We start from the raw sequence: 23862 nt of genomic DNA, 5'->3' as shown, positions 1-23862 counted from the left end.
TAGTCTTAAAACCGGCTTTTACATTTGGTATGTCGGAAGACGGTAATCGTTAGCAATTAAAGTAGCCCTAAACTCAAAATAATTCCAAATGCGAATCCAAATTTCAATTCGCAAATTCAAAATTTTCGTAAATTTGGCGTTGTGCATTTCAAGTCGCACGTGGTAATGGAGCATGCGCACTCGGCACCACAGCAAATAACCTCAAAAGTTTCGAAAATTTAAAATTTTAGTATTTCACAGAATATGAATTTTATAAGGATGTGGACATATGGCTTTTATCTGCACAACTGCAAGATTAGATTGAAATGTATGAATGGAGAGTTTAGTGTTAATGTTAACAAAAATAATAATTTCATTTTCCTTCAGCGAAGCCTTTTCTTGTGGGTATTGAATGCAGAAGAAGCGACTGTGTAAAATTAGTGCCTAATTTTCAAAGTAATAATAGGAACGATTTAAGTATGAGCTCGCGACCAAGCCGGCAAGAATTTGTGAGTGATGGGGCAATTGATGTTTTCCCTCGTGAAACATTGAGATGGTTCTTCAGCTTAGTCTCTGACCAACTAAAGTCACCAGCTTTAATAGAGGAAGAAACTATTTTCAAGTTGAAACCGTTTGTTTACTTATCAACGGTTAACGTGCTATGGCCGAAACCTTTGAGTTTTTCAAGTTACGGTATAAACGAAACGGATGCCTTACGTAATGCCAGCAAGAACGTGTTGTACTGGCTAAAAAGTAACACCTACATGGACTCCCATCACAAACCCATATTAAACTCGCAACACCACATTTTAACAACCGGCCAAAGATTATTTTATTCAACTTCAACACAGCGTACAAATGCTACCAATGTAGCCAGAACTGAAGCAGTTGATACCGATAAAATTAAATCTCTTTTTCCACATCCCAAGGGCGTACTACACAATTGGTTTTTATTAGTAAGCAACGCATTGGAAGACCCGAAATTGAAAATATCTCCCACGTACAAGTCGGTTAAAGCTGGTAAGAATGCAGTTTTATGGGAGTGCGTCTACACCTTAAAGTGGCCTAGGAGTGGGCAGTTTTCGGCGACGGCAAATCGAAAGCAAGACGCCGCACACAAAGCCGCACTTGAAGCGTTAATCTGGTTGTACCATAATAAATTGCTCAACGCTAAGGGACAGCCGATTCTTCCCGAAAATGTTGTTGTGCCTCCGGAAGAAGAAAAGTGTAGGAAATTGCGAGTAGGCGCAAATGAGTACCAAAGTATGACTAGTATCGCAGAGAGCGTTAAAAGTGGAGAGGTGCGAGCGATTTTAGAGAACTTCACCAGTTGTAATCAAGAGGAGAATATGCCTGTTATCGAGGAATGGGTGCAATCCGATGTGCCGCAACAGCAGTATACCGATAGGAACTTTTACGTCGCAAAGGAACCTACACGTTTACCAATCTCCGATTATAAGTTTGTGCTCTCTAATTTCTTTTCAATTGTACTCATCGCTGTTTTGTAGGGAGGAATTAATCGGCTTACTTGCACGCAATTCGGTTGTAATTATTAAGGGAGAGCCGGGTTGTGGCAAAAGTACTCGCGTCCCGCAGTATGTGATGGAAGCTTGGGCCAGGGATTTAGGTGCGGCAAATTCGCCCTGCAGAATTATTGTTACGCAACCGCGACGTATTGCCGCAGCATCACTGGCCGAAAGAGTTGCTTCGGAAAGAGGGGAAAGCGTAAGTGAGAAGCGAGGGGTGTCACATCTTAAATCTGTGTACATTTTTTTTTCAAAATTTTTCTTACAAAGTTTTTCAAAATTCTAAAAATCTTCCAATAAAAATCCTTGCCACTTTATGAAGATTTCAATGAATTTTACTTCGATTTCACAGCAGAGGGTGGTGCGCGAAATGGTGGCAAAGTTGCCCCTTTTTATGACCAAAAAAATCCATTTGAAATTTTTTTAATATCTTTGAAAATAATTGAGATATCACCGAAAAACTGAAAATGTCAAATTTTTTTTTTTTCCCTAGCTTAAACGATTGGAAATGGAGGGTTTTCGTTAGCACTTTCTATGGGCACTTTTTTCTGAGAATCTGAATGTGTTAGCAGAATTTTTATGTCTTATGGGCGCCATATTGAATTTTTACGGAAAGAGATCAAGGACAAAAAAGAAAAATAATAAATAAGAAAAATGCTTGACATTCATTTTTCAACAAAAAATCCACAGGTAACTGGATCTTGCTGAATCAACATGGCTATGATGGCCATGCATTCAAATAAATTTCTTTTTTTTATCGAATTCCATAAAAATCCAATATCGCCATGCCAAAATTTGACATTTTCAGTTTTTCAGTGATATCTCAGTTATTTTCAGATTTTTAAAAAATTTCAACTGCATTTTTTTTAGGTTTTTTTTTAGTCACAAAAAGGTGCCCCACCCTGTACAAATTTAACTCAATTAACTAAATTCACTCTGTAATTGGGCGTAATCCTGTTGAGGGCCTAGAACAAGACGGACATTAAATAAATAAATAATATATAAAGAGCTCAGCTTTTACTACTATACAGGCTGCTTCAAATTCGAGGGCCACCATGGGGATCTCGGGAACTGTAAGAGATAGATAGGCAGTTTAAATTTGGCAAAGTTGCGTGTTTTGATGCTTAACAAAATGCAGTTTTGAAACTTTAAAAATTTCGACTACTTTCTGAGATATTATATCATTTTTCTCTTCTTCTCCGCTCCTCCAATAGTTCCCTCCCGCTTTCGCCTGTTCTTTCTACTTCTTGTATTCCCATATCAGATTGTCATCTTCCTCTTTCTCACTCCATAGTCTCCATTTTCACTCTTCTTCTCTCCACTTCTCCATTCCTCTCCGCGTTTCCGCATCTGAACCTCGCTATTAGTTTAATGTTTTTCTTGCCCTCCCTTATAGATATTTCGGCGTCCCCTCCACTATCAACTCCTTGTACATTTTTTATCCCTCGAGTTCTGGATTTTGCTGAACTTTGTATGTCCTTGTCTTCTTCGTTCCTCACATCAACACCCCTCTCACCATTGCTTCAAAAAGATGTTTTCTTATTCTAAACTCGTTTTTGAATTTCCTTTCTCCTAATTATCCACACCGCTCTCATCGCCAATTCCCCCTTTTCTTTTAATACCTTTATATGCGCCCACTATTTGGTTGCATCTGCAATCATAAATATTTACATTCTCCGCCCTTCCCTTCCTCCACTTCCATTCTACTTCCCTTCTCCTTCCTCTCCTCTTCTGAAATGTCATCATCTTCGATTTTTTGACATTTAATTCGATTCCTTTCCTTTCTCAGTATCTCATCAATCTTTTCATCATTTTCTTCATCTGTTTTCTTCTGTTACCATAATTACTGTGCCATCAACATATGCCAGGAAGAACCATATCTTTTTTCTTCTCACTTTAGATTCCTCCACTTTACCCCTGTCTTAATATTTTTTCCATATTTCTTAAATGTAAAAAAGCGGTATCACTTTTTTTCCAATTTTTTACACAGCCTGTGTAGCATATACGGGGTGATAGAGAAAAAATTACGAATCCATACATACTATTGTGTCCTATTTTATAAATACAGAAACAGTAAAAATTTAACCATTAAAAACTGTCGCGTTTGACGTTTATTACTTACTGTAAGAGCTTTGTTTGATGTCAAACTGCCATGGAACCACTGATTTTCTTAAAAGCGTCAGTTTTTAGATATCCAATTTCTTGGTTTCAAAGTTCAAAAAATTAAAAGCATGGATTCGTAATTTTTTCTATACAAAAATCTAAATAGACTTTCTTTCTAAAATAATTAGGAGAGCCAATAATCAGAAATGAAAAAATGACTATTGAAATTCCTATGTTGTGTTGTTCAAGTCACCACCCAGTATACTGGGTGACAACGAATCTATTAGACAAGCCATAATTTCTACAGTATTAGGTGTATCAAAATGAGATCTGGTTTTACAGGTAAATGGTACGTGAAGAGGAGAGTTTTCGCATATTCTTCTCTTTCCGCTCACTTCAGGAAATGGTCCAGGTTTTGGATTTTTAAATGGAACACCCTGTATATTTTTACATTTTTGAATAAAAATAATAAATTACGCTTAAGCTAAGCCCAAAACGACGTCTGTTGACAGTTTTGACATTTGTAGATAATTATCACTTTTAAACTTACATGATCTAATGTTTTTCATTACGCACGGGTGTTGGTAATGGGTACTTACTATATCAAGCCTTACCTTCATGGCCCACCTTTACTTTACCAATACGTGGGTGGTAATAGTTCAGTACCAGATTTTTTGAAAAATTTTATATAAATTTCAAAAATGTGTAAATACTTCTCACAAACTCAAATGTACACCATTTCCAAGTGTGACACCCCTCAGTGACAGTAAGTTGTCAAGCGTACTGAATGCATAACTTTAGGTTGGTTCCACTGTTGGCTATAATGTCCGTTTCAATACTAAATTCTCAAAGAAAACCGGCCATATCATGTATTGTACAAGTGGAATTTTGCTAAATCGCTTAAAAACGGATCCCAAGTTATCAGATTGTTCGCACATCATTTTAGATGAAGCACACGAACGAGACGTCACCATCGACTTGCTCCTGATCCTTGTCCGTCGTGCTCTCACTTTGAACCCCAAGCTAAAAGTACTTGTAATGAGTGCCACTATGGACGCGGAACTGTTTCGGGACTACTTCGGCGACGCTCCGATTTTAAATATTCCCGGATTTACGCATCCTGTCGAACAATATTTCCTAACTGACGAAAAATTGCCGTCTTTCCAGATGTGCATGTCGAAAATACCCCGTGTTCTTCCAAAGGACGTGGCCGACTGCATTAAATTCATCCATAAAAAGAAACCGGAGGGAGCTATTCTATGCTTCCTACCGGGATGGGAGGACATTACCAAAGTAAAAGATTTATTACCACCACGAACCGACATGGTTACTTTATGCGTTCATTCTCGGCTCAGTATGGCCGAACAAAGGAAAATATTTTCTAAAGCTCCACCTGGTGTTCGAAAGGTAATCTTGGCTACCAACATTGCAGAAACATCGATAACGATTGATGATGTCGTTTATGTCATTGATCCTGGGATTCAGAAGGAAGAGCGACTGGATGAACAGAAAGGTTAGTATTTTTTTAGTATTTCTAGCTTCTGTTAGGAGGATCTACAGGTATAGCAAACCAGTTGCTCGAAAAATCATTTACAGTAGATACATTAATCCACAGTCATTGTGCATGGACCTTATGTCCTATTTTGGTTGAGACTGCAGTATATGTCAGTTGTTTTCCGTGACTCGGAGCCACTTTTTTGTTAAACTTTTAATACCACAAACAGAATCAATCTAAGTACGTTGATTCCTGAGATACAGTGTGAAACGAAAATTTTGACTTTTTGGGATGTTATCATATTTCACTATCCATGTAAGATAGAAAAAGAGCAATAACTGCCTGTTTTAGATATTTTTACGTAGAATCCAATGGCGCAGTCAAAAAAGTTTTTGGATCCGCTTTCTGAAATTTGACCCAAAGTTGGTATTTTTAAAAGCAACACCTTGTATATTTTAACGTCAGTTTCTTGGGTTCTTTTTCTTGATTAGATGTTTCTACCGTCGGCCATTTATATTGATTGGTGTATCAGCTGCCTTAATTGCCATGGATACAATACAACAAAATCTCCTGAATCCATGGCCTACTATTTAAAAACAGTAAAAAAAATAAGGTTTTCATGGCTAAAATAAACTCGTACACTGTGGTCCAAAAATTTTTTTGGCTACGTCACTGGTTTCTACGTAAAAATATTTAAAATAGGCAGTTTTTACCTTTTTCTACTATCTTACATGGGTAGTAAGATGCGATCCCAACATCCCAAAAAGTCAAACTTTTTGTTTTCACCCTGTATATCAAAAACAAACGTACCTATAGGTTGATCCTGAAACATTGAGTTGGTGTATTAGGAGTGAACTGAATAAATTCATTATTTTGTTTCAGGCATAGTTTGTATTGATTATCATTGGATATCGAAGGCAAGTGCCAAACAAAGAAAAGGAAGAGCGGGTCGCTGTCAACACGGCGAATGTTACCATTTATATCCACAATTTCACCACGACAGTTTCATGGAATATTCGATACCAGAAATTCTTCGTACGTCACTAACGAAAATAGTCCTCAATTCGAAAATCTATAGCAATAACATGAAGGCGATCGATTTCCTCCAACGGTTAATCACTCCGCCCAAGAAAGCCGCCATTGAATCGGCCGTACAAGAATTGAAAGATTTGGAATTACTAGACGAACATGAGAACCTAACGCCGCTAGGTCGAACGCTATCGCATTTTCATCTACATCCCAAATTAGGAAAGGCAATGGTTAATGCGGTTTTGTTTAAATGTGTTACTCCAATTGTCGACATTGTCACATTGTATTCTGATGAAAGCGCTTTATTTTCGAACGATTTGTTGGATAAGGCGAGAATTACTGATCATTTGCGCAAAGAGTCTGCAACTAGCGACCATTTAGCAATGATGCAATTGTTTGAGAAATGGCTGTATTATATTGAATCTCAAGATTATCGAATGGCTGACGCTATGTGCCAGGATTTGGGTTTAGTGCAACCTAAATTGTTTACATTACAGAGTAAGTACTCCATTTTTTGCAATTTTTAATAGTAAAATAAATAAAATAAATAAAATAAATAAAATAAATAAAATAAATAAAATAAACAAAATAAATAAAGCAAATAAAATTGACGAATTTATTTGAGCTAAAACTCAGGCTGAAAGAAAAACAAGTATTCAGGGCCCACAAATATGTGCTACGCAAACAAGCGATCGATAGACAATTAATTAAAGCAAATCTTAATTATTTGTGTTCCTTGATCTGACCAAAATTGCGATTTTTCGTATGAGACGCACAATGAACACAAACACCATGCACGGCAAAAAGCTACATTGCAAATGTCCACCACAAAAGAAGCCCTGATAGATTAACGTCCCGTTCGCATTTTTAAAACCTTTTCCCTTTCCCTTCCTCCCTATCTCTTGACAAAAATAATTGCAGTCTTTGAATAATTTGCACCTGTGTATTCTTTTGAATTTAATTAGCATACGCAGCGATAACAATTTAACAGACCAGACTATTTTTCCTACCACTTGTCACTTTACTGACCGCACCTTCTTTCACTTTACCGGCCGCACCTCTCACTTGAACCCAATTTTAGAATTTATACGCATCCCCCTAATAACAATCATTTTAATTATAGAACTGCGGTCGGTACATTTAGACTACCTTCACAAAGGGCTGTATGATGTGCTTCCTATATCAGACGATCTCTCCGACTATGACGAGTTAGTAAAGGCCGTTTTATTATCTGGTGTTGGTAACCTATTGCGCCGACGCGAATGGGATATTGTAAAAGGACGTCGTAGGAATAAACCCGCTTTGGTGACAAGGTCAGTTTATCTGCACTAATCCTTGATTGACAAATTTTATAGGCACAACCAAAGAGCAACAGTCAGTTCCAGTAGCGTTAATGCGATGACTAGAAAATTGCCCCCCGATTTTTTGGTGTATATAAATGAAATAATTCTTAACGTGCGTAAAACGTCCTTAATACGGGAAACTAGTACCGTCTCTTCTTTAGCAGTATTATTTTTTGCACCTGGTGAAATTGAGGTAAAAAAAAGCCTATATTTTGTATTGTACACTTTAATTTACCATTTAGCTACACGAAATAAAGTCAAAGGACGCCTCCAGTGATCAAGTGCTACTAAAATTAGGTAAAAGTGATATAGAATTTCATTGTGATAGAAGGTAGGTATCCGCATTTACTCATTAGTCTGCTGTAAACTACATTGATTGATTTTAGGCATGCTCTCGCCATAAAAGAATGTAAAGAAGCAATAGAAAAGTATAAGCAATACTATATTTTTCAATTAACAACTGGAAACAGCTACAGTGTAGTTATAAATAATGCCTGGAAACGAGTTTTAAAACATCTAATGGTTGCATTGAAGACCGACAGCTAGGAGTGAAGTTTTAATTTTTTGTTAATGTGGAAATAAAATTTATTTTCACCGTTGCGAGTTTTCTTTTTGTAGATTTTAGTTTGCGCTGCACATTATTAATTTTACCAATGTAGTAACTGTAAATATTCTGTTACTTTACATCCATGAGAAGAATAACATGCATTGTCTTGTACATGTGTAACTTATGGCACACCCTGTGTGTGATATTATTTTCGACCACGTGCAATTCAGTGTAGTTGGTACTTACCAATTTTTTGTTGGTGTCACTGAAGCAGTAGATAGTAAACTTCAAGTGAAAGGCCACTCTTTTACAGTTACAAAATGGCTGACCAGGTTAGTAAAATTTACAAATTTATTTATTTAATCTTGTATTTCATACCGATTTATAGTTTTTCGTATTTATTATTAAAAAAGTACCTTTGTTCCATTAAGGAACCGTGTAACTACTGCAATAACTTCGATATTGTTTACCACGTGTTGGAACAATTAAATTGAGGTTATTGCGTTCATACTAATTGAATTACCGCACAATTTTCCAGAACGAAAGATCATTTCAACACCAACCGACGGTATTCTTAAACCGTAAAAAGGTTCTCGGTGGTAAAAAGCGTAAAAGTTTACGTTACCACCGTGACGTGGGGCTCGGCTTCAGAACGCCACGCGAGGTTAGTACAGTCGTTTGCATGCTAACGAGTTTTTTTTGTGTGTAGACAGAGAGAGCTTTTCAAAAACAACCGCACCTTAATCTTCATCGTAAGGACTATACGAAGAAGAAGACAATTCGTCGCCATCGTAATGTTGGTCTCGGTTTTAGAACGCCTCGTGAGGTTTGTTTTATTTTTGACTATTTCAGGTGGTGCGGTGGCAAGTCAACGTCGGTGAAGGGAACTAATTGCATGTTTTTTTTGCTTTAATCGCTTTGTGGTGTTGGTGGTATTGCTTAACATAATGCGTTACGAACCATTTTCGATTTACATACAGCCTTATGTCTTTTCGGTTGGACTCGATAATGAGAGTTTTGTGTTGGTGTTGTAGTAAATCAAAAAAGGTTACTGGTTGTTAAATGCTTTTCATAATGATGTTATAAACTATAGGCAAGCGACGGCACCTACATCGACAAGAAGTGCCCATTCACTGGAAATGTCTCCATTCGTGGGCGCATCCTTACCGGTGTCGTACAAAAAATGAAAATGCAACGTACCATCGTTATAAGACGTGATTACCTGCATTACATTCGGAAATACAACCGTTTCGAGAAGAGACATCGCAATATGTCTGTTCATCTTTCGCCTTGCTTCAGGTACATTTCGGTTGTGCGCTATTAATTCGGAAACTTATGTAATTTCTTTTAGGGATGTTGAAATTGGTGATATTGTGACTGTTGGTGAATGTCGTCCACTTTCAAAAACTGTTAGATTCAACGTTCTTAAAGTGACCAAACAAACTGGCTCTAAGAAGAGCTTTAAGAAATTTTAATTTTATGAGGAACAATTAAATAAGATAAAATAAAGGTGTTTTTTTAATTTGAAACCCATTTTGATACAGTTGCAATTAAAGCTCCTATGGAGTAGATAACGGGCTATCAAAAATGAGTTGCTGTCTAGTCACCTTTGGAAATTTTTGAGTTTCTATGTAAACAAAAATTCCAAAGGTGACTCGACAGCAACTCATTTTTGATCGCTTAGTACATATCCATAGGAACATTTATTCAGCTATTATATGGGCCCATATGAATAAAAGGGAGCATATGCTTATACTTGCAAAATTCAAAGTAAATACTCAATAAGAGACCAATCCAGTATAAAGGGGCACTTACGCGTATTTACTTTGAATTTTGCAAGTATAAGCATAATGTGCTTCCTTTTATTCATATGGGCCATGGTTTGGTCGAATGTGTAGGATCATTTCCTGTTTCGGTTTTTAGCCAATTGAGAAAACCCTGTGTCAAAGATTACACGACGCTATGGTATTGGATTGTAAGACTAGTACGCGGATATTGGACTGCAAGACGGTAGACCGCAGATATTGGGATGCGGACATTAGAACGCAAACATCATGTAGGTCACCGTACAAAGCAGACGTGTCGCTGGTAGGAGATTAAAAGGTATAATTAAATTAAAGGAATGTTATTTACTTATTTCATCTGTGTAAAAAGGTTTTCTGTTTCGGTTTCTGTGTATTTATTACATACTTTTGATTGTTCTCTAGACATAAATTAAACAGCGCTCCTGATGGGTATGGCTATAGCATGTGCAAAACCAAATTTTTAAACTGGCGTTATATTTTCTTCTATTCCAAGTGGCTATGTAACAGATTTTATTTAAATAGGTACCTTCCTAAATAAGAAAGTATGCAATTCTGTCTGTAAATGGTCGAGATGCGAAAAGGGCACTGTGAATGTTGATCGATTAGGCTCAACTTTTGGAATTGTGTTTTATATGGCTAAAGCTATGCGCATATTGAATTTCATGCATTTCGGTTCATAACTAATGGAGATGTCAAAAGGGCCTACTTTATTTTTTGGTCTGCATTGCCAATTCACAACTCGGATCTACAAATTTGATAAAGAATCTAGCTGCAAAATTTAATTGTAATCGGTCCATTCGTTTATGAGTTATCGTGCTAACGTACGGACAGACAGACCGCAAAATTATAAACTCGCTAGGAGCTCGTTAATAATCCGTGTAAAAATAAAGTTATGCTGAACTTTTTAATTCAAAAAGGTTTAGGTAACTATGCACTGTCTATTTTTGCAAATGAAAGTATCAAACTGAAGCTTCATAATATACAGGGTGTTCATTTAAAACTTCCCACCACTTCCCTTACAAATTTTAAACAAGTGATATCGAGTAATAGTTTGTTTGAAAGGTCTTTCGAAGTCCTTTATTTTTACGTTTGATTTTTTAAAATACGTCGATTCGTTTTCGACAAAGTTAGAAAAACCTTTATTTAATCGCGGGAAACGTTTTTCCCCTACACTTACTACTTCTTGAAGACACTTCTAAAGGCGCTATTTTTGGTTTGAGCTAGGAAGGTGTTCTTTCGAGAATTTTGCACATTTTTTTAATAAAAAAAATATACAGTAAGTATTTTTTTAAAAATAAACAAAAAAAGTGCTATTGTTTGCGTTTTATCCGCCCGCTGCCCGTCTGTTCGTCAAAATTCCTTCAGTTTTTGCAATATTTTGTATTTATCTTTGAAAATAACATCTAATCTTTAAACAACCGGTATTCAGTTGTTTATAAACTTTTTTTTAAAAAATAGTCCACACATTTTGTAGTTAAAAGGTCCATTTAAAAAAAACAACTTGAGTGTTTATGGCGCGCGCTATTATTAAAATTTACATTGGGTACAGTGGTAGGTACAGAAGATTCTTAAGTTGACGAATTCTGAACTACATCTGGAAAATGTGTAGTAAATGAGTGGTATATGTAATTTAAGAATTAAAAATTCGTATTGTAGTAGCGTACATTTAAATTTGTAATATATTTAAATGTTTATTTAGATAAATGCTCACAGGAACCAGCACTATTAACGAGAAACTAAATTAAATGGTCTTTAAACATTATTTATCACTTACCTACGTGTACTCACGTTTGTAACATGTAAATTTACAACGCTCATGCGCGGATTTCACTATTCATCACTTCGGCATCGCCCTTAAATTGAAATTAAACACAATTCACTTTGCGTATGTAGCAAACAGTAATCTAGAAAGCATTATATTCCACAATATGTAGAATGAACAATTTGTGTACAAATCGAAATACAACTAAATAAGTAAAAAGGTTTTCGCCCTAAGGCGAGTAACTTCAGCGCATTTTCCATAGGTAAATGATCAATACCTACTTCCCCAAAGGCCATACCTATGTGCGCTATGTTTTTCATTACTAGAGGCATACCTATACGTTTAAAATTTTACAGAAATAAGGAAGTTGACACTTACTGCGCAGTTGATATTGTGCGTCCTGCGCATGCGCTTATTAATCTGATATTTACAATATGCAATACGTTTGCTTTTACTATAAGCATCTTTGGTTAAAATTTCAAAGAAATATCTCCATAAATAAGAAAGTTGGCATTGCGCATGCGCACATCTGATTTTTACTATATGCGATATATTTGCCTTTACTACAAGTATCTGTGATTAAAATTTCAACAACATATACAGAGTGGCCCAACGAGAAGTATACAGAGGGCTTTTAGGGTATTAAATTTAGAAATTTCGAAAAATCCTCGAACACGTCAATTTTGTATTCGAGGGGGACAACCTGGAATACAAATCACGAACCCAAGTCTTCACCCCTCTACGTAGGGAGCTTAACCCCTAAAATTTTAAATGGAATCCTATGGCAAATGGCACATTATTTGAAGCCAATTTAATCGTGATTACTAATCTGCGTTGCTTTTTTAATTCAATTGATTCGTTTCGGAGAACTGACAGGTTCACTTAAGTTTAACAAACAAATTGAACCATGAAGAACGAATACGACTGTTGCAAAATCTGTAAAACATTGACGCTCATCTTAAGCTTACGTTCGTTTACGTAACATACCCATATGTAAGATCCGATCGATATTGGTAAGAGGTTACCAGCTTTGATCACGATGGGCTTATCGCATCGCATCATCGTGAAATGTAACATCCTCTTCATTTTTTCTCCTCTCGTGTACCAGCAGCTGTGATAGATTCCCAACGAAATTTTTTGACCCTAAAATTATTTCTTCTCGGCATTTGTATGCTGTTTGGAAACTTATTTATTTTAATGGGTGATTCTTGGGTTAATTCTAAATCGAATGATTTATACGTATGCCAGTTGTTTAGTAAGGGTCCCAAATAGTCTCCTTCACTAAAGGAGGAAATGGTGCGAAAGTTACCCATGAAAGAATGATCCCAGGTAGGGCCTATCTTACAATTTAGAAAGTTGTTCAACACTTTTGGAGAATTTTTAAGAATATTGATGACTTAATGACCCAGTTCGACACTAAAAAAAGACTAACGGGCCTAAAGCATATAAAAAGTTCTGGATGCTGTCCCCGAGACGGTAGGCAATTCTTAAAACCCGTTAAAAGGTCGATTCTCACTTTCGTGCAAGGCACGTACTCGGCACAGGCAAGGCATCGACTCAGCAAAATATCTATATTATTGAATCTTATGAATTTTTTGGGGTGTAATTCACACTATGCGAGCAACGACTCGGCAAGCTACGGCCTTTGCACACGGTGTTCTTCTGAAACAATATTTGCCGGGCATGTACCGTGCACGTTCCGACAAGTGTGAATACAATCTGTGCAGGTCACCGACTTTAGTTCAGTTTTCATAGTACAAGAAAGGTTGAAGGGTCAGCAAAGGAACACTTTTTCAGCGGAACAAGATGAGATGCTGATTGAATGTGTCCGAGAGAATGATTTCGGTCATAAAAGATACTTCTTATGCATTTTATATACACAAAAACGTATTTTTATTTTTCTGCAATATGTACTTTCTTGTTCTTCATCATCTAATATTAGACCTATTTTAATTAACGTGGAAGTTTCGAACATTTCCACAGTTGAAACTCACGTAGAAACTGCTTACCTGCGGCAAGCGTGTCGCAGTGTGAATTGAACTCAAAAAACTTTGCCCGTGCCGAGTATGTGCCGTGCTGTTGCCGGGCCGGTTCTTTGCACGAAAGTGAGAATCGGCCTAAAGATTCAAGTTCGTTTTTCAAGAAATTTTAAAGACAAAGACTCAATACTAGAATGTCCATTGAAGGTACTAAAAGCCTTATCGAGACTTTCAAAGACTTACAGATTATAAAAATCAATTAAAGACTCTTAAGTCCTCTAGAAGGAGGTTGATGAGGACCTTTGGAAGATTTTCACTGTTAAAAGATCTTAAATGCACTTACAGGTTCCACATTCGAATATTAAAGATTATTAAAATACCTTATAGATGCTTAACGACCCTTCAAAGGGTCTGTTAGAGACTATAAAATTGCAGAAACCTATCGGGGAGAAAAAATTTCAAGAAATATGAAGGCTAGTACAAAGCCTTAATGCTCAATAAAGCCGTTTCGAAGTTTTTGGGGACTCCTAGGGTTCCTTGAAAAGTTTTAATGACTTTTAAACACTAAAAGCCCCGTAAAGGTTCTGGAGGTAGGTTGTAAGGTAACTCTTCTAGCTTTTAAGGTCTATTAAGGACTCCTCAAGATTGTAAAGATTCGACTGCAATCGAAAGACAAGGGCTCTTGAAGGCTCTTACTATTCTAACAGCCTCTTGGAAACTTTTAGCTCTTAAGGACTTTCAAAGATTAATAAATACCTTTACAAGATGGTCCTTTTTTAATAGCTATTACGACCTTAAAAGCTTTTTTGGTTCGGCGCTTAAAGAGAAGATAGAATCTTAAACACTTGGAAGGCTCAAAGGCCTATAAAAGTAGTTTCTTAGACACTTTTAAGGCGTATTAAGGATTTACAGCCCGCCGATGACCTTAAAGACTCTTAAAGTTTATGACAGACAACGAAAGGCTCTCAAAGCCTCTCGAAGGCCCTTGAAGTCTCCTGAAGCTTTTGGAAACTCATGTACTTAGGCCTTTAAAAGCCCAATACTTTTATTTTAGGCTCTTGGTGGTTTTTGGACGCGATTCTTAAAAAAACATAAAAACTTTAAAAATCCCTTACAGCCCTTCAAATTCACATTCGAGTATTAAAAATACTAAAGATTATTAAGGGGTCCTATCAGTGGCGGTCCCAGGATTTGGTAAAGGGAGGGGCCCAAACCCGAACTTTGTCCCATGTATGGAAAAAAATAAAAGAAATCTCGCATAATGGAAATAAGATCGACACAAAATTGATGAAAAAAATGGAAATTGGGGGGGGGGGCGTGGGACCGCCACTGGCTCCTATAGACTTTCAACAGCTCTTAAAAGTCTGTTAGAGTATCGAAGACATCTAAAAGAGTACTGCAGACATTGGTCGAAAATTCCAGGACAGAACCATTCCCCAAGATCTTTCTGGAACCCCAAATGAGGAATTAGCGTCGTCCATCTTAAAGCTAAGTAGGATTCATCCTATCAACGTGAAGGGTAGCACAATAGACCAAGGAGAACTGACAGGTTCACTTAAGTTTAACAAACAAATTGAAGCGTCAAAATAAAATTTTAATAAAGGTGACAGATCGCATTTGTTTTGGTTTTTTAGAAAAAACCAATTCAAATGCGAATTAACTCCGAACCGAATCAATAGAATTTAAAAAGCAAAGCAGTAGTAATCACGATTAAATTTGCTTTCAAATAGTGTGTCATTTGCCATAAGATTCCATTTAAAATTTTAGGGGTTAAGCTCCCTACGTAGAGGGGTGAAGACTTGGGTTCGTGATTTGTATTCCAAAAGTTGCCCCCCTCGAATACAAAATTGACGTGTTCGAGGATTTTTCGAAATTCCTAAATTTAATAGCCCTCTGTATACTTCTCGTTGGGTCACTCTGTATTTCAATCCACTGAAGTCATATGCGTATTTATTTGAGTTCAATCAAACCAGATCATTCAAAAGGAGATAAAGGGCCAAACTTTCGACAGGTTATGGGTTTTAAAATATTTTTATTACTGAGCCAACCGTGGGGCTAATTAAAAATTTTGCCAGTGCCGTGGAGGTTTTTTATTTTGGACCCTAAGCTAAGCCGTGCATCGTTATTAGCTTCCTAGCTATATGTATGTATATATACTGCAGTTTATATAATGATTAATTAATATCACATTTAAATACTAAAATCTGTGTTAATATTAATACTGTAAAGTGTAAAGAAAAGTAGAACCTAACATCTGCACCAGGCCGCCGACAAAAAAGAAGGCCATTGACAACTTAATGAGGGTGTCGTACCCTATTAAGGGATAAGTTGTAAAACGTCATTCTTATTCTCACGTGCCGATTGTGTTTACTGACTTTAGGTAATAAATGGAATGTTAGTAATAAACACGAACAAAAGTCAAAAAAGCGTGCGTAGGGCGAAGAGCGCTTTTTGGTCTAAGCTAGGAAGCTTTTTTGTGAAGAATTTGGCACATTTTTTTTATTTGCGACATTTTCCATTAATTACTTTTATGTAACACCCGGTATATTAGTAGGTACAGATAGTTCCATTAAAACCCAATTAGAATAATCTACTCTCAGTTTTCTCGCTTTCGGTTTGACTCGACGAAATGGGAATTAAACAGATGCAGCACGCAAATGCACCATGAAAATAAATAATAACATAATTAAGAAATATCCTAACTTCTTACTTCGCATTAATAAGTTAGCTACCTGCTTATTTAACATGCGATACATTAATTAACAAACTTTGTGGCACAAATAAAACGTAGCGGACATTTGAATGAAAGCATTTGGTGCGAGTAAATGGCTGGAAAAGGTTTGTTTACGTTCAACATACGAGCATTTAAATGGCTCGCGAATGTTCACATTAACGAAAAAATGGGAATTTTCTCAAAATCGTTTGTTCTTGTGTCGTTACTAATAACCGTACTTCACGAAGTGAGTCTAGTTATGGATTTAGTTCTAAACGGCTTCGTTGATTTTGAGCGACTTTGTGAAGATTTTCCCATGGTCATGGCATTCTTTATGGTATCGTACGAGTATTACAACATAATAGCCCAAAAGGAGAATATTGAGGAGCTTCTCACCGATTTGGAGGAGACAATTAGTACATGGCGGCCTCAGTTCGCAATGCACTCGTATAGGAAGACGATAATGGGTAAAGCCGTTGACCTTTTGGACAAGTTGGGGCTTTATAATATCATTTTTGGCGAATTTTGCGTGTTTATGTGGGTTGTAAGACCTTTGGTTGTAAGATCGGGAAAGCTCCCATTTGGAAATCCATGGTTTCCCTTCGATACACAACGGTATTACTACTACCTCTGGTTCATGCACACTTACGTGGGGGTGCTCGGCGGCGGAAACACCATAAATGTTCACGTCTTTTACGGAAAAGTTATGGCCGTAATTGCAGAAGAGTTCGATATTATTTCGCATTCTTTTAAATGCATTCATACAGGTCTTGAAATGTGCATGGAAGACGAAATGCTGGAACGAGCTAAACAGTGCATTCGATACCATCAACGATTACTAAAGTAAGGCCACGAGTCCGATTTCAGCTGAACAAGTTTGTTTTTAGAAGTTGCGCTAACTTGCAAAAGTGCATTAATGGCATAATGGTCTGTCAGTTCTGTTTTGGCATAAGTTTGTGTTTTGCTGCTCTTGCTACATTTTCGGTAACATGAAGAGGTGTTGGAAAACTTAAAATGCTTAGCGGTTATTTGCAGATGAGTGCATTCAATGGCGCATTTATTAACTTGGTTAACCATATAGTTTTAGAACTTTCCGAATTGTACTTCTTCTGCTGGTTTTCGAGCAAACTGACGGAGCACGTAAGTAAAATAAGGGTACCTAACGTTCGAAATGTTGTTTTTAACGAGACTCTCATTCTAGAGTACCTATCTTGCACTTTTTTGTATCTATCCCTTGAAGGCACACTCTCGTGACTGACTCGTCTAGCCTTGCCGTTATCTTCCTGCTCCTCAAAATGGCCGTTATCCAGCCTATTGTTCTTTTGGAGGGGAGGCCTTTGATTTCAGTGGCCGCTTCCATGGCTTCACGCGAGGTGTTATCAAAAGTACCCTCTAATGGATTAAGTGGAAGAACACCTGGTGGCGATGTTGCCCCTGAATGTGAATTTCTATCTCCATCCCCTTCAACAGATTACATGTGGTATGCAGTATGTGCCCAACAAGCTTTTGGAAGAGTGTTGGAAAGATTCCATTTCCATCAGACGTCTTACAAAAAAAGCCATTAGAGCCCATTCTACCTTCTCCTGTTAAGACTTTTGAGGCTTCGCTTTTAACTCTGGAGTGAGGCATTACCTGGCCTTCGGCCTCTGTCGAAGAGAAGTGTTTATTTCTTCTGAGCCTGGAAAGTGACTGCTCGCTGTGTATTTCCTATCGAGCTTCTTAAGATTCCCAATGCAATAATTGGAGTTGTCTTTTTGTAGGCGCGTGCTTCACACAATTTGCCGGATCTTCTTATAGCGGAATTGTACTTGGCTAGGGCACTTCTGTACCCTTCCCATCTTTCTTCCCGCCTCTGTCACTTGGTTTTGTTGAATAGGGTCGAGGATCAAGGAAACCCTCCTGCTCTCTCTTCAGCACTCGCCATTCCTTAGTGTTGAAGTCGGCGTTCTACTTCTGCAACAAACCAAGGATACGCTCCGTGCTCTTGTAGGCGCTGTCCGGTAAGTAGGCGTTTACAAAAGTCGCCTTTTGAATTTCCTTCTCATCGACAGCTCTTAGTGTCACACCTTTTCACGGCTTGATGTTTTCTTTGCGTTTTCTTGGTTTTTACCCGTGTAGGGGCGGGAAAGAATACCCCTACTGCAGAGGCACTGCATGTCGTAAAAGGCGACTAATCAACGGTCGGCCGATCAACGAGTTGTTGACAGTATTTAACAGCCTTTGTAAATCGTTAATACGGTTTAAGAGTATCGAAGAAATTTGTCTTCTAGAGCTTAATAGCATTTAATGGACGCAACCAATAAATGGAATATTACAAACAACCATCCCCCATTAACGTTTCATGGGGGATGGTTGTTCGTAATATTCCATTTATTTATCGATTCGACCCCATTGTGTGTTAACCCAACAACAAGAAGGACCACGACAGTTATTTTTAGATGCAACTTTCTCAATCAATGAATCAAAATAACAAAAATCCTTTGTTTGGATTCGATTTAAAAATCTTTTTATGCAATTGATTCTCATAGGTCAATTCCTTTAGGAATATTAAAATTCTTTCAAACAAAATTAATACACAAATTCCTAAAAATAAGTAACCACTACTTTATACAAATGAAAAAATTTAAAATAACTTGCAGTAATTGACGTGGATGAGATTCCTTTCAGGTTACAAATTAGTCTTATTCGTCCTTAGAAAATGAACTACGGTTTATTGCGGGCCAATGCACTGAATAATTGTCTTTAAATTTCCTGTCGTGTTATATATACAAAATTGGTGTGTTTCTTTCCGTAGTTTTTATCGCTTGAAAAACAAAGGGCTAACCTCCCGGTGTAATCCACAATTAAAACTATTATTCGGATAAATTTGACTCAATAATTGCAAGTTTTGTTGTTCAATTTCGAACGCAAATCTTGACGCGTAAGCGAACTAAACATTTTCTTACAAAAAAAATGGCACGCACCTTCTTTTATAACGTTGCTAACAAAACGGAAAAAAACGCGTTTGCTTTCCGCAAGCCTGTTATCGCCAGACATATTTTCGTTCACGTTCGCTATGAAGCGGTTCCTAACAGCCTTTGTAAATTCTTAGTTGGCCTTAGGAGTAGCTAAGAAACTCGCATTAAAGAGCTTAAAGGTCTTTAACGTTCGTCTATACTTTTATGACCCTTTAAAAGTCTTTAACAGCATCTAATGGTTGTAAAGTGTCTCTCTTTAAGAGCCTTCAGAACCTTTAAGTACTTAAGATCCTTGAATGGTATTTATTAATCTTCAAAATTCCCCAAAAGGCTGTTAGTATTAAGAGCCTTTGTTTTTAAGATTTCTTGAAAAGGCAACCTTTACGAAGAGTCTCTAAGAGCTTTTAATGTTCACCAGATTTTAAGAGTCGCCTATAGTTTCGAAGGATCTCTTACAGTCCCCAGATTCCAGAACCTTTCTTTACGAGGAAGGAAGAAGTCACGAAATGCTTTGTCCGCCTGTTCCTCGTCTAACTCAAGATGGACGATGCTAATTTCTCATTTGGGGTTCCAGAAAGATTTTGGAATGGTTCTGTCCTGGAATTTCGACCAATGTCTGCAGTACTCTTTTAGATGTCTTCGATACTCTAACAGACTTTTAAGAGCTGTTGAAAGTCTATAGGAGCCAGTGCCCCCCCCCCCCCCTTGTCCATTTTTTTCATCAATTTTGTGTCGATCTTATTTCCATTATGCGAAATTTCTTTCATTTTTTTCCATGTTGGGACAAAGTTTGGGTTTGGGCCCCTCCCTTTACCAAATCCTGGGACCGCCACTGATAGGAGCCCTTAATAATCTTTAGTATTTTTAATATTCGAATGTGAATTTGAAGGGCTGTAGGGGATTTTAAAAGTTTTTAGGTTTTTTAAAGAATCACTTCCAAAAACCCCCAAGAGCCTAAAATAAAAGTATTGGGCTTTTAAGGGCCTAGGTACATGAGTTTCCAAAAGCTTCAGGAGACTTCAAGGGCCATCGAGAGGCTTTGAGAGCCTTTCGTTGTCTGTCATAATCTTTAAGAGTCTTTAAGGTCCTCAGCGGGCTGTAAATCTTTAATACGCCTTAAAAATGTCTGAGAAACTACTTTTATGGGCCTTTGCGCCTTCCAAGTGTTTAAGATTCTATCTTCTCTTTAAGCGCCGAACCAAAAAAGCTCTTAAGGTCGTAATAGCTATTAAAAAAGTACCATTTTGTAAAGGTATTTATTAATCTTTGAAAGTCCTTAAGAGCTAAAAGTTTCCAAGAGGCTGTTAGAATCTTGAATAGTAAGAGCCTTCAAGAGCCCTTGTCTTTAAGATTGCTTGAAAGTCGAATCTATAACATCTTGAGGAGTCCTTAATAGACCTTAAAAGCTAGAAGAGTTACCTTACAACCTACCTCCAGAACCTTTACGAGGCTTTTAGTATTTAAAAGTCATTAAAACTTTTGAAGGAACCCTAGGAGTCCCCAAAAATTTCGAAAAGGCTTTATTGAGCTCTAAGGCTTTGTACTAGCTTTCATATTTCTTAAACTTTTGATTGAGACGTCCGATCGAAAAAGTACGATTTGTGTTGGATTCTACGCACCAAAATTAATAAGAAAAAGTGTTTTCCCGAGAAATTTTGGTGCAGTCAATTTTTGGTAAAAAAGGAAGGTTATACACTGTCTTTTTTTGAGCCCCGAAAAAAAAATTGTCTCAGATCGACCCGGAAAAAAATTTTCTTATAGAATGTGGCCTGTAGAATCCATAATTTCAAACAGTTCCAAAATTGGGCTACTAGTTCAAAAGTTACAGCCCTTTGAATTTTCTTTCGAAATTGGTTTCTTTTCTAGTCTATAACTTTTGATTGAGAAGTCTGATCGAAAAAGTACGAATTGTTTTGGATTCTACGCACCAAAATTAATAAGAAAAGTGTTTTCCCGAGAAATTTTGGTGCAGTCGATTTTTGGTAAAAAAGGAAGGTTATACACTGCCTTTTTTTGAGCCCCGAAAAAAAAATTGTCTCAGATCGACCCGCAAAAAAATTTTCTTATAGAATGTGGCCTGTAGAATCCATAATTTCAAACAGTTCCAAGATTGGGCTTCTAGTTCAAAAGTTACAGCCCTTTGAATTTTCTTACGAAATTGGTTTCTAGTCCATAACTTTTGATTGAGAAGTCCGATCGAAAAAGAACGAATTGTTTTAGATTCTACGCACCAAAATTAATAAGAAAAAGTGTTTTCCCGAGAAATTTTGGTGCAGTCGATTTTTGGTAAAAAAGGAAGGTTATACACTGCCTTACTTTGAGCCCCGAAAAAAAAAATTGTCTCAGATCGACCCGGAAAAAAATTTTTCTTATAGAATGTGGCCTGTAGAATCCATAATTTCAAACAGTTCCAAGATTGGGCTTCTAGTTCAAAAGTTACAGCCCTTTGAATTTTCTTTCGAAATTGGTTTCTAGTCAGGGGCGGGCCAGGTGGAATTGCATAGGTTACGGGCCATTAAAGTATTAGTGTAGTAATGAAGGTGGCGGGGGGGTAGCTCTGCGGTGCACCACAAAAACATTTTTTGCTTCATTTTAAAGTACTCCTTTTTCGGAAATCAATTACAATACAGGTTTTTTTAAATTGCAGCTGATAATTAAAAGTCGCATATCATTGTATTTCATCACTTTCATGCTACGACAAAAAATGATAAATTCATTGTAAAACACTTCAATTAAAACAGAATTTTTTAATTTTTTAACAACCTAACATCAACCCCAATTAGAGAAACGTGTTAATAACTTATGAATAGTGCAAGAAACTAAATACAGCACATACTTATAAATTTCCAACGGGCCATTATGACGTACAGGCCAGGTGGCAATCGCCACCCGCCCCCCCGGGCCAGTCCGTCCCTGTCGAACAGTGAAAATCTTCCAAAGGCCCTCATCAACCTCCTTCTAGCTAGAGGACTTAAGAGCCTTTAATTGACTTTTATAATCTTTAAGAGTCTTTGAAAGTCTCGATAAGGCTTTTAGAACCTTGAATGGACATTTTAGTATTGAGTCTTTGTCTTTAAAATTTCTTGAAAAACGAACTTCTTCTTTCAGTTTCTTAAAGCTTGTAATAATCTTTAACGGGTTTTAAGAATTGCCTACAGTCTCGGGGACAGCATCCAGAAGATCCATTAGAGCCTTTTTTTAGTGTCTTCATAAGTCTTTTAAGAACTGGGTCATTATAAGTCATCAATATTCTTAAAAATTCTCCAAAAGTGTTGAACAGCTTTCTAAATTGTAAGATAGGCCCCACCTGGGATCATTCTTTCATGGGTAACTTTCGCACCATTTCCTCCTTTAGTGAAGGAGACTATTTGGGACCCTTACTAAACAACTGCCATACGTATAAATCATTCGATTTAGTATTAACCCAAGAATCGCCCATTAAAATAAATAAGTTTCCTAATTGTTTGCATAGAAATGCCGAGAAGAAATAATTTTAGGGTCAAAAAATTTCGCTGGGAATCTATCACAGCTGCTGGTACACGAGAGGAGAAAAAATGAAGAGGATGTTACGTTTCACGATGATGCGATGCGATAAGCCCATCGTGATCAAAGCTGGTAACCTCTTACCAATATCGATCGGATCTTACATATGGGTATGTTACGTAAACGAACGTAAGCTTAAGATGAGCGTCAATGTTTTACAGATTTTGCAACAGTCGTATTCGTTCTTCATGGTTTTACGTACAGTTAAGACCTAATGTGGAACGAGAATTTTTATTGATCTCACCTCACTTCACCGACAAATTGGTTTACTTTAGTAAAAGCGCGGGTGTGATGTGACCTAAAGTCAATACGGCTACCACATTAAACAAATCTCAAATCAAATATTGACAAAAGATCACATCAAATGTTGTTTTTATCGACTTCTGTATTTTTCTATTCATGCGATACATTGTGCACAAACCACTCCAAAGCATTTAAGACATTTAAAAATACAAAGGAAGAGTTACATCATTTGACATTTAATTATTGTAAAATTGTAATTTATTGTAAAGAACATAATAATAATCACCGAATAACATCGTTTAAAGGTGAAGACAGAGTGCATCTATATCTATTACAGTACCATTCACTTCCAATTAAGGACGTCATTAATTTAATTAATTCAGCAAGTCTATTCTCCTGCAGAGACGCGTAGGTACATACGACATCACAAAAGGGAACCACTTGCTTCAGTTACCACCATTTTGCAACAAAATAAATGCGTGTCGCAATACCTGTTCAGAGACCGATTTATTGTTTATTTATACTACTTAAATTTAAAGTTTGTTACTGTAGCAATTTTTACGCTATCAAATTTTCTTTACATTTATAGTAGACCCCTTCTTCATGTATTCGATTAGGAAAACCGTTCATGGCCCAAAATAGTATATTAAGATACAAGTGTATAATCAAGTCTTTAAAGCACGCGCAACGAGTTTAAGGGCACGACGCAAAGCGGAGTGCCTTTAACGTTGCAAGTGCTTTAAAGACCAATTAAACACGTGTATCTTATAGTATTTTTTATTATACCTGCAGTATAATTTAAAAATAGGAAATACAATGAAGTCATATTGACGTTATA

General features: G+C 36.9%; 3 protein-coding genes across 4 annotated transcripts; all 3 read left to right on the top strand.

The window, feature by feature from the left end:
- On the top strand, positions 1-8074 carry LOC116166736 (ATP-dependent DNA/RNA helicase DHX36-like). The gene is made up of 9 exons (XM_031481823.1): positions 1-307; positions 367-1438; positions 1488-1704; positions 4410-5121; positions 5986-6630; positions 7256-7445; positions 7488-7668; positions 7718-7806; positions 7862-8074. Exons 1-9 carry the CDS (start codon positions 244-246, stop codon positions 8019-8021), a joined length of 3330 nt encoding a protein of 1109 aa, XP_031337683.1. The 5' UTR covers positions 1-243; the 3' UTR covers positions 8022-8074.
- Positions 8075-8289: 215 nt separating this feature from the next.
- LOC116166737 (40S ribosomal protein S11) lies at positions 8290-9531 on the top strand. 2 transcript variants are annotated; one of them, XM_031481825.1, is made up of 5 exons: positions 8314-8354; positions 8561-8686; positions 8732-8848; positions 9116-9321; positions 9374-9531. In XM_031481825.1, exons 1-5 carry the CDS (start codon positions 8343-8345, stop codon positions 9495-9497), a joined length of 585 nt encoding a protein of 194 aa, XP_031337685.1. In that variant the 5' UTR covers positions 8314-8342; the 3' UTR covers positions 9498-9531. The 2 variants fall into 2 exon arrangements, with proteins under 2 accessions (XP_031337684.1, XP_031337685.1); XM_031481824.1 differs by lacking the exon at positions 8732-8848 and having other exon boundaries at positions 8290-8354.
- A 6862-nt stretch (positions 9532-16393) lies between these two features.
- On the top strand, positions 16394-22996 carry LOC116166449 (odorant receptor Or2-like). The gene is made up of 5 exons (XM_031481400.1): positions 16394-17124; positions 17169-17265; positions 17317-17421; positions 22736-22891; positions 22943-22996. Exons 1-5 carry the CDS (start codon positions 16394-16396, stop codon positions 22994-22996), a joined length of 1143 nt encoding a protein of 380 aa, XP_031337260.1.
- Positions 22997-23862: the final 866 nt, after the last annotated feature.

Source organism: Photinus pyralis, unplaced genomic scaffold, assembly GCF_008802855.1.
Source record: "Photinus pyralis isolate 1611_PpyrPB1 unplaced genomic scaffold, Ppyr1.3 Ppyr1.4_LG3b, whole genome shotgun sequence".
Taxonomy (NCBI): domain Eukaryota; kingdom Metazoa; phylum Arthropoda; class Insecta; order Coleoptera; family Lampyridae; genus Photinus; species Photinus pyralis.
The sequence above is the reverse complement of the archived record's forward strand: the minus strand, read 5'-3'. Positions and strand labels throughout refer to the sequence as shown.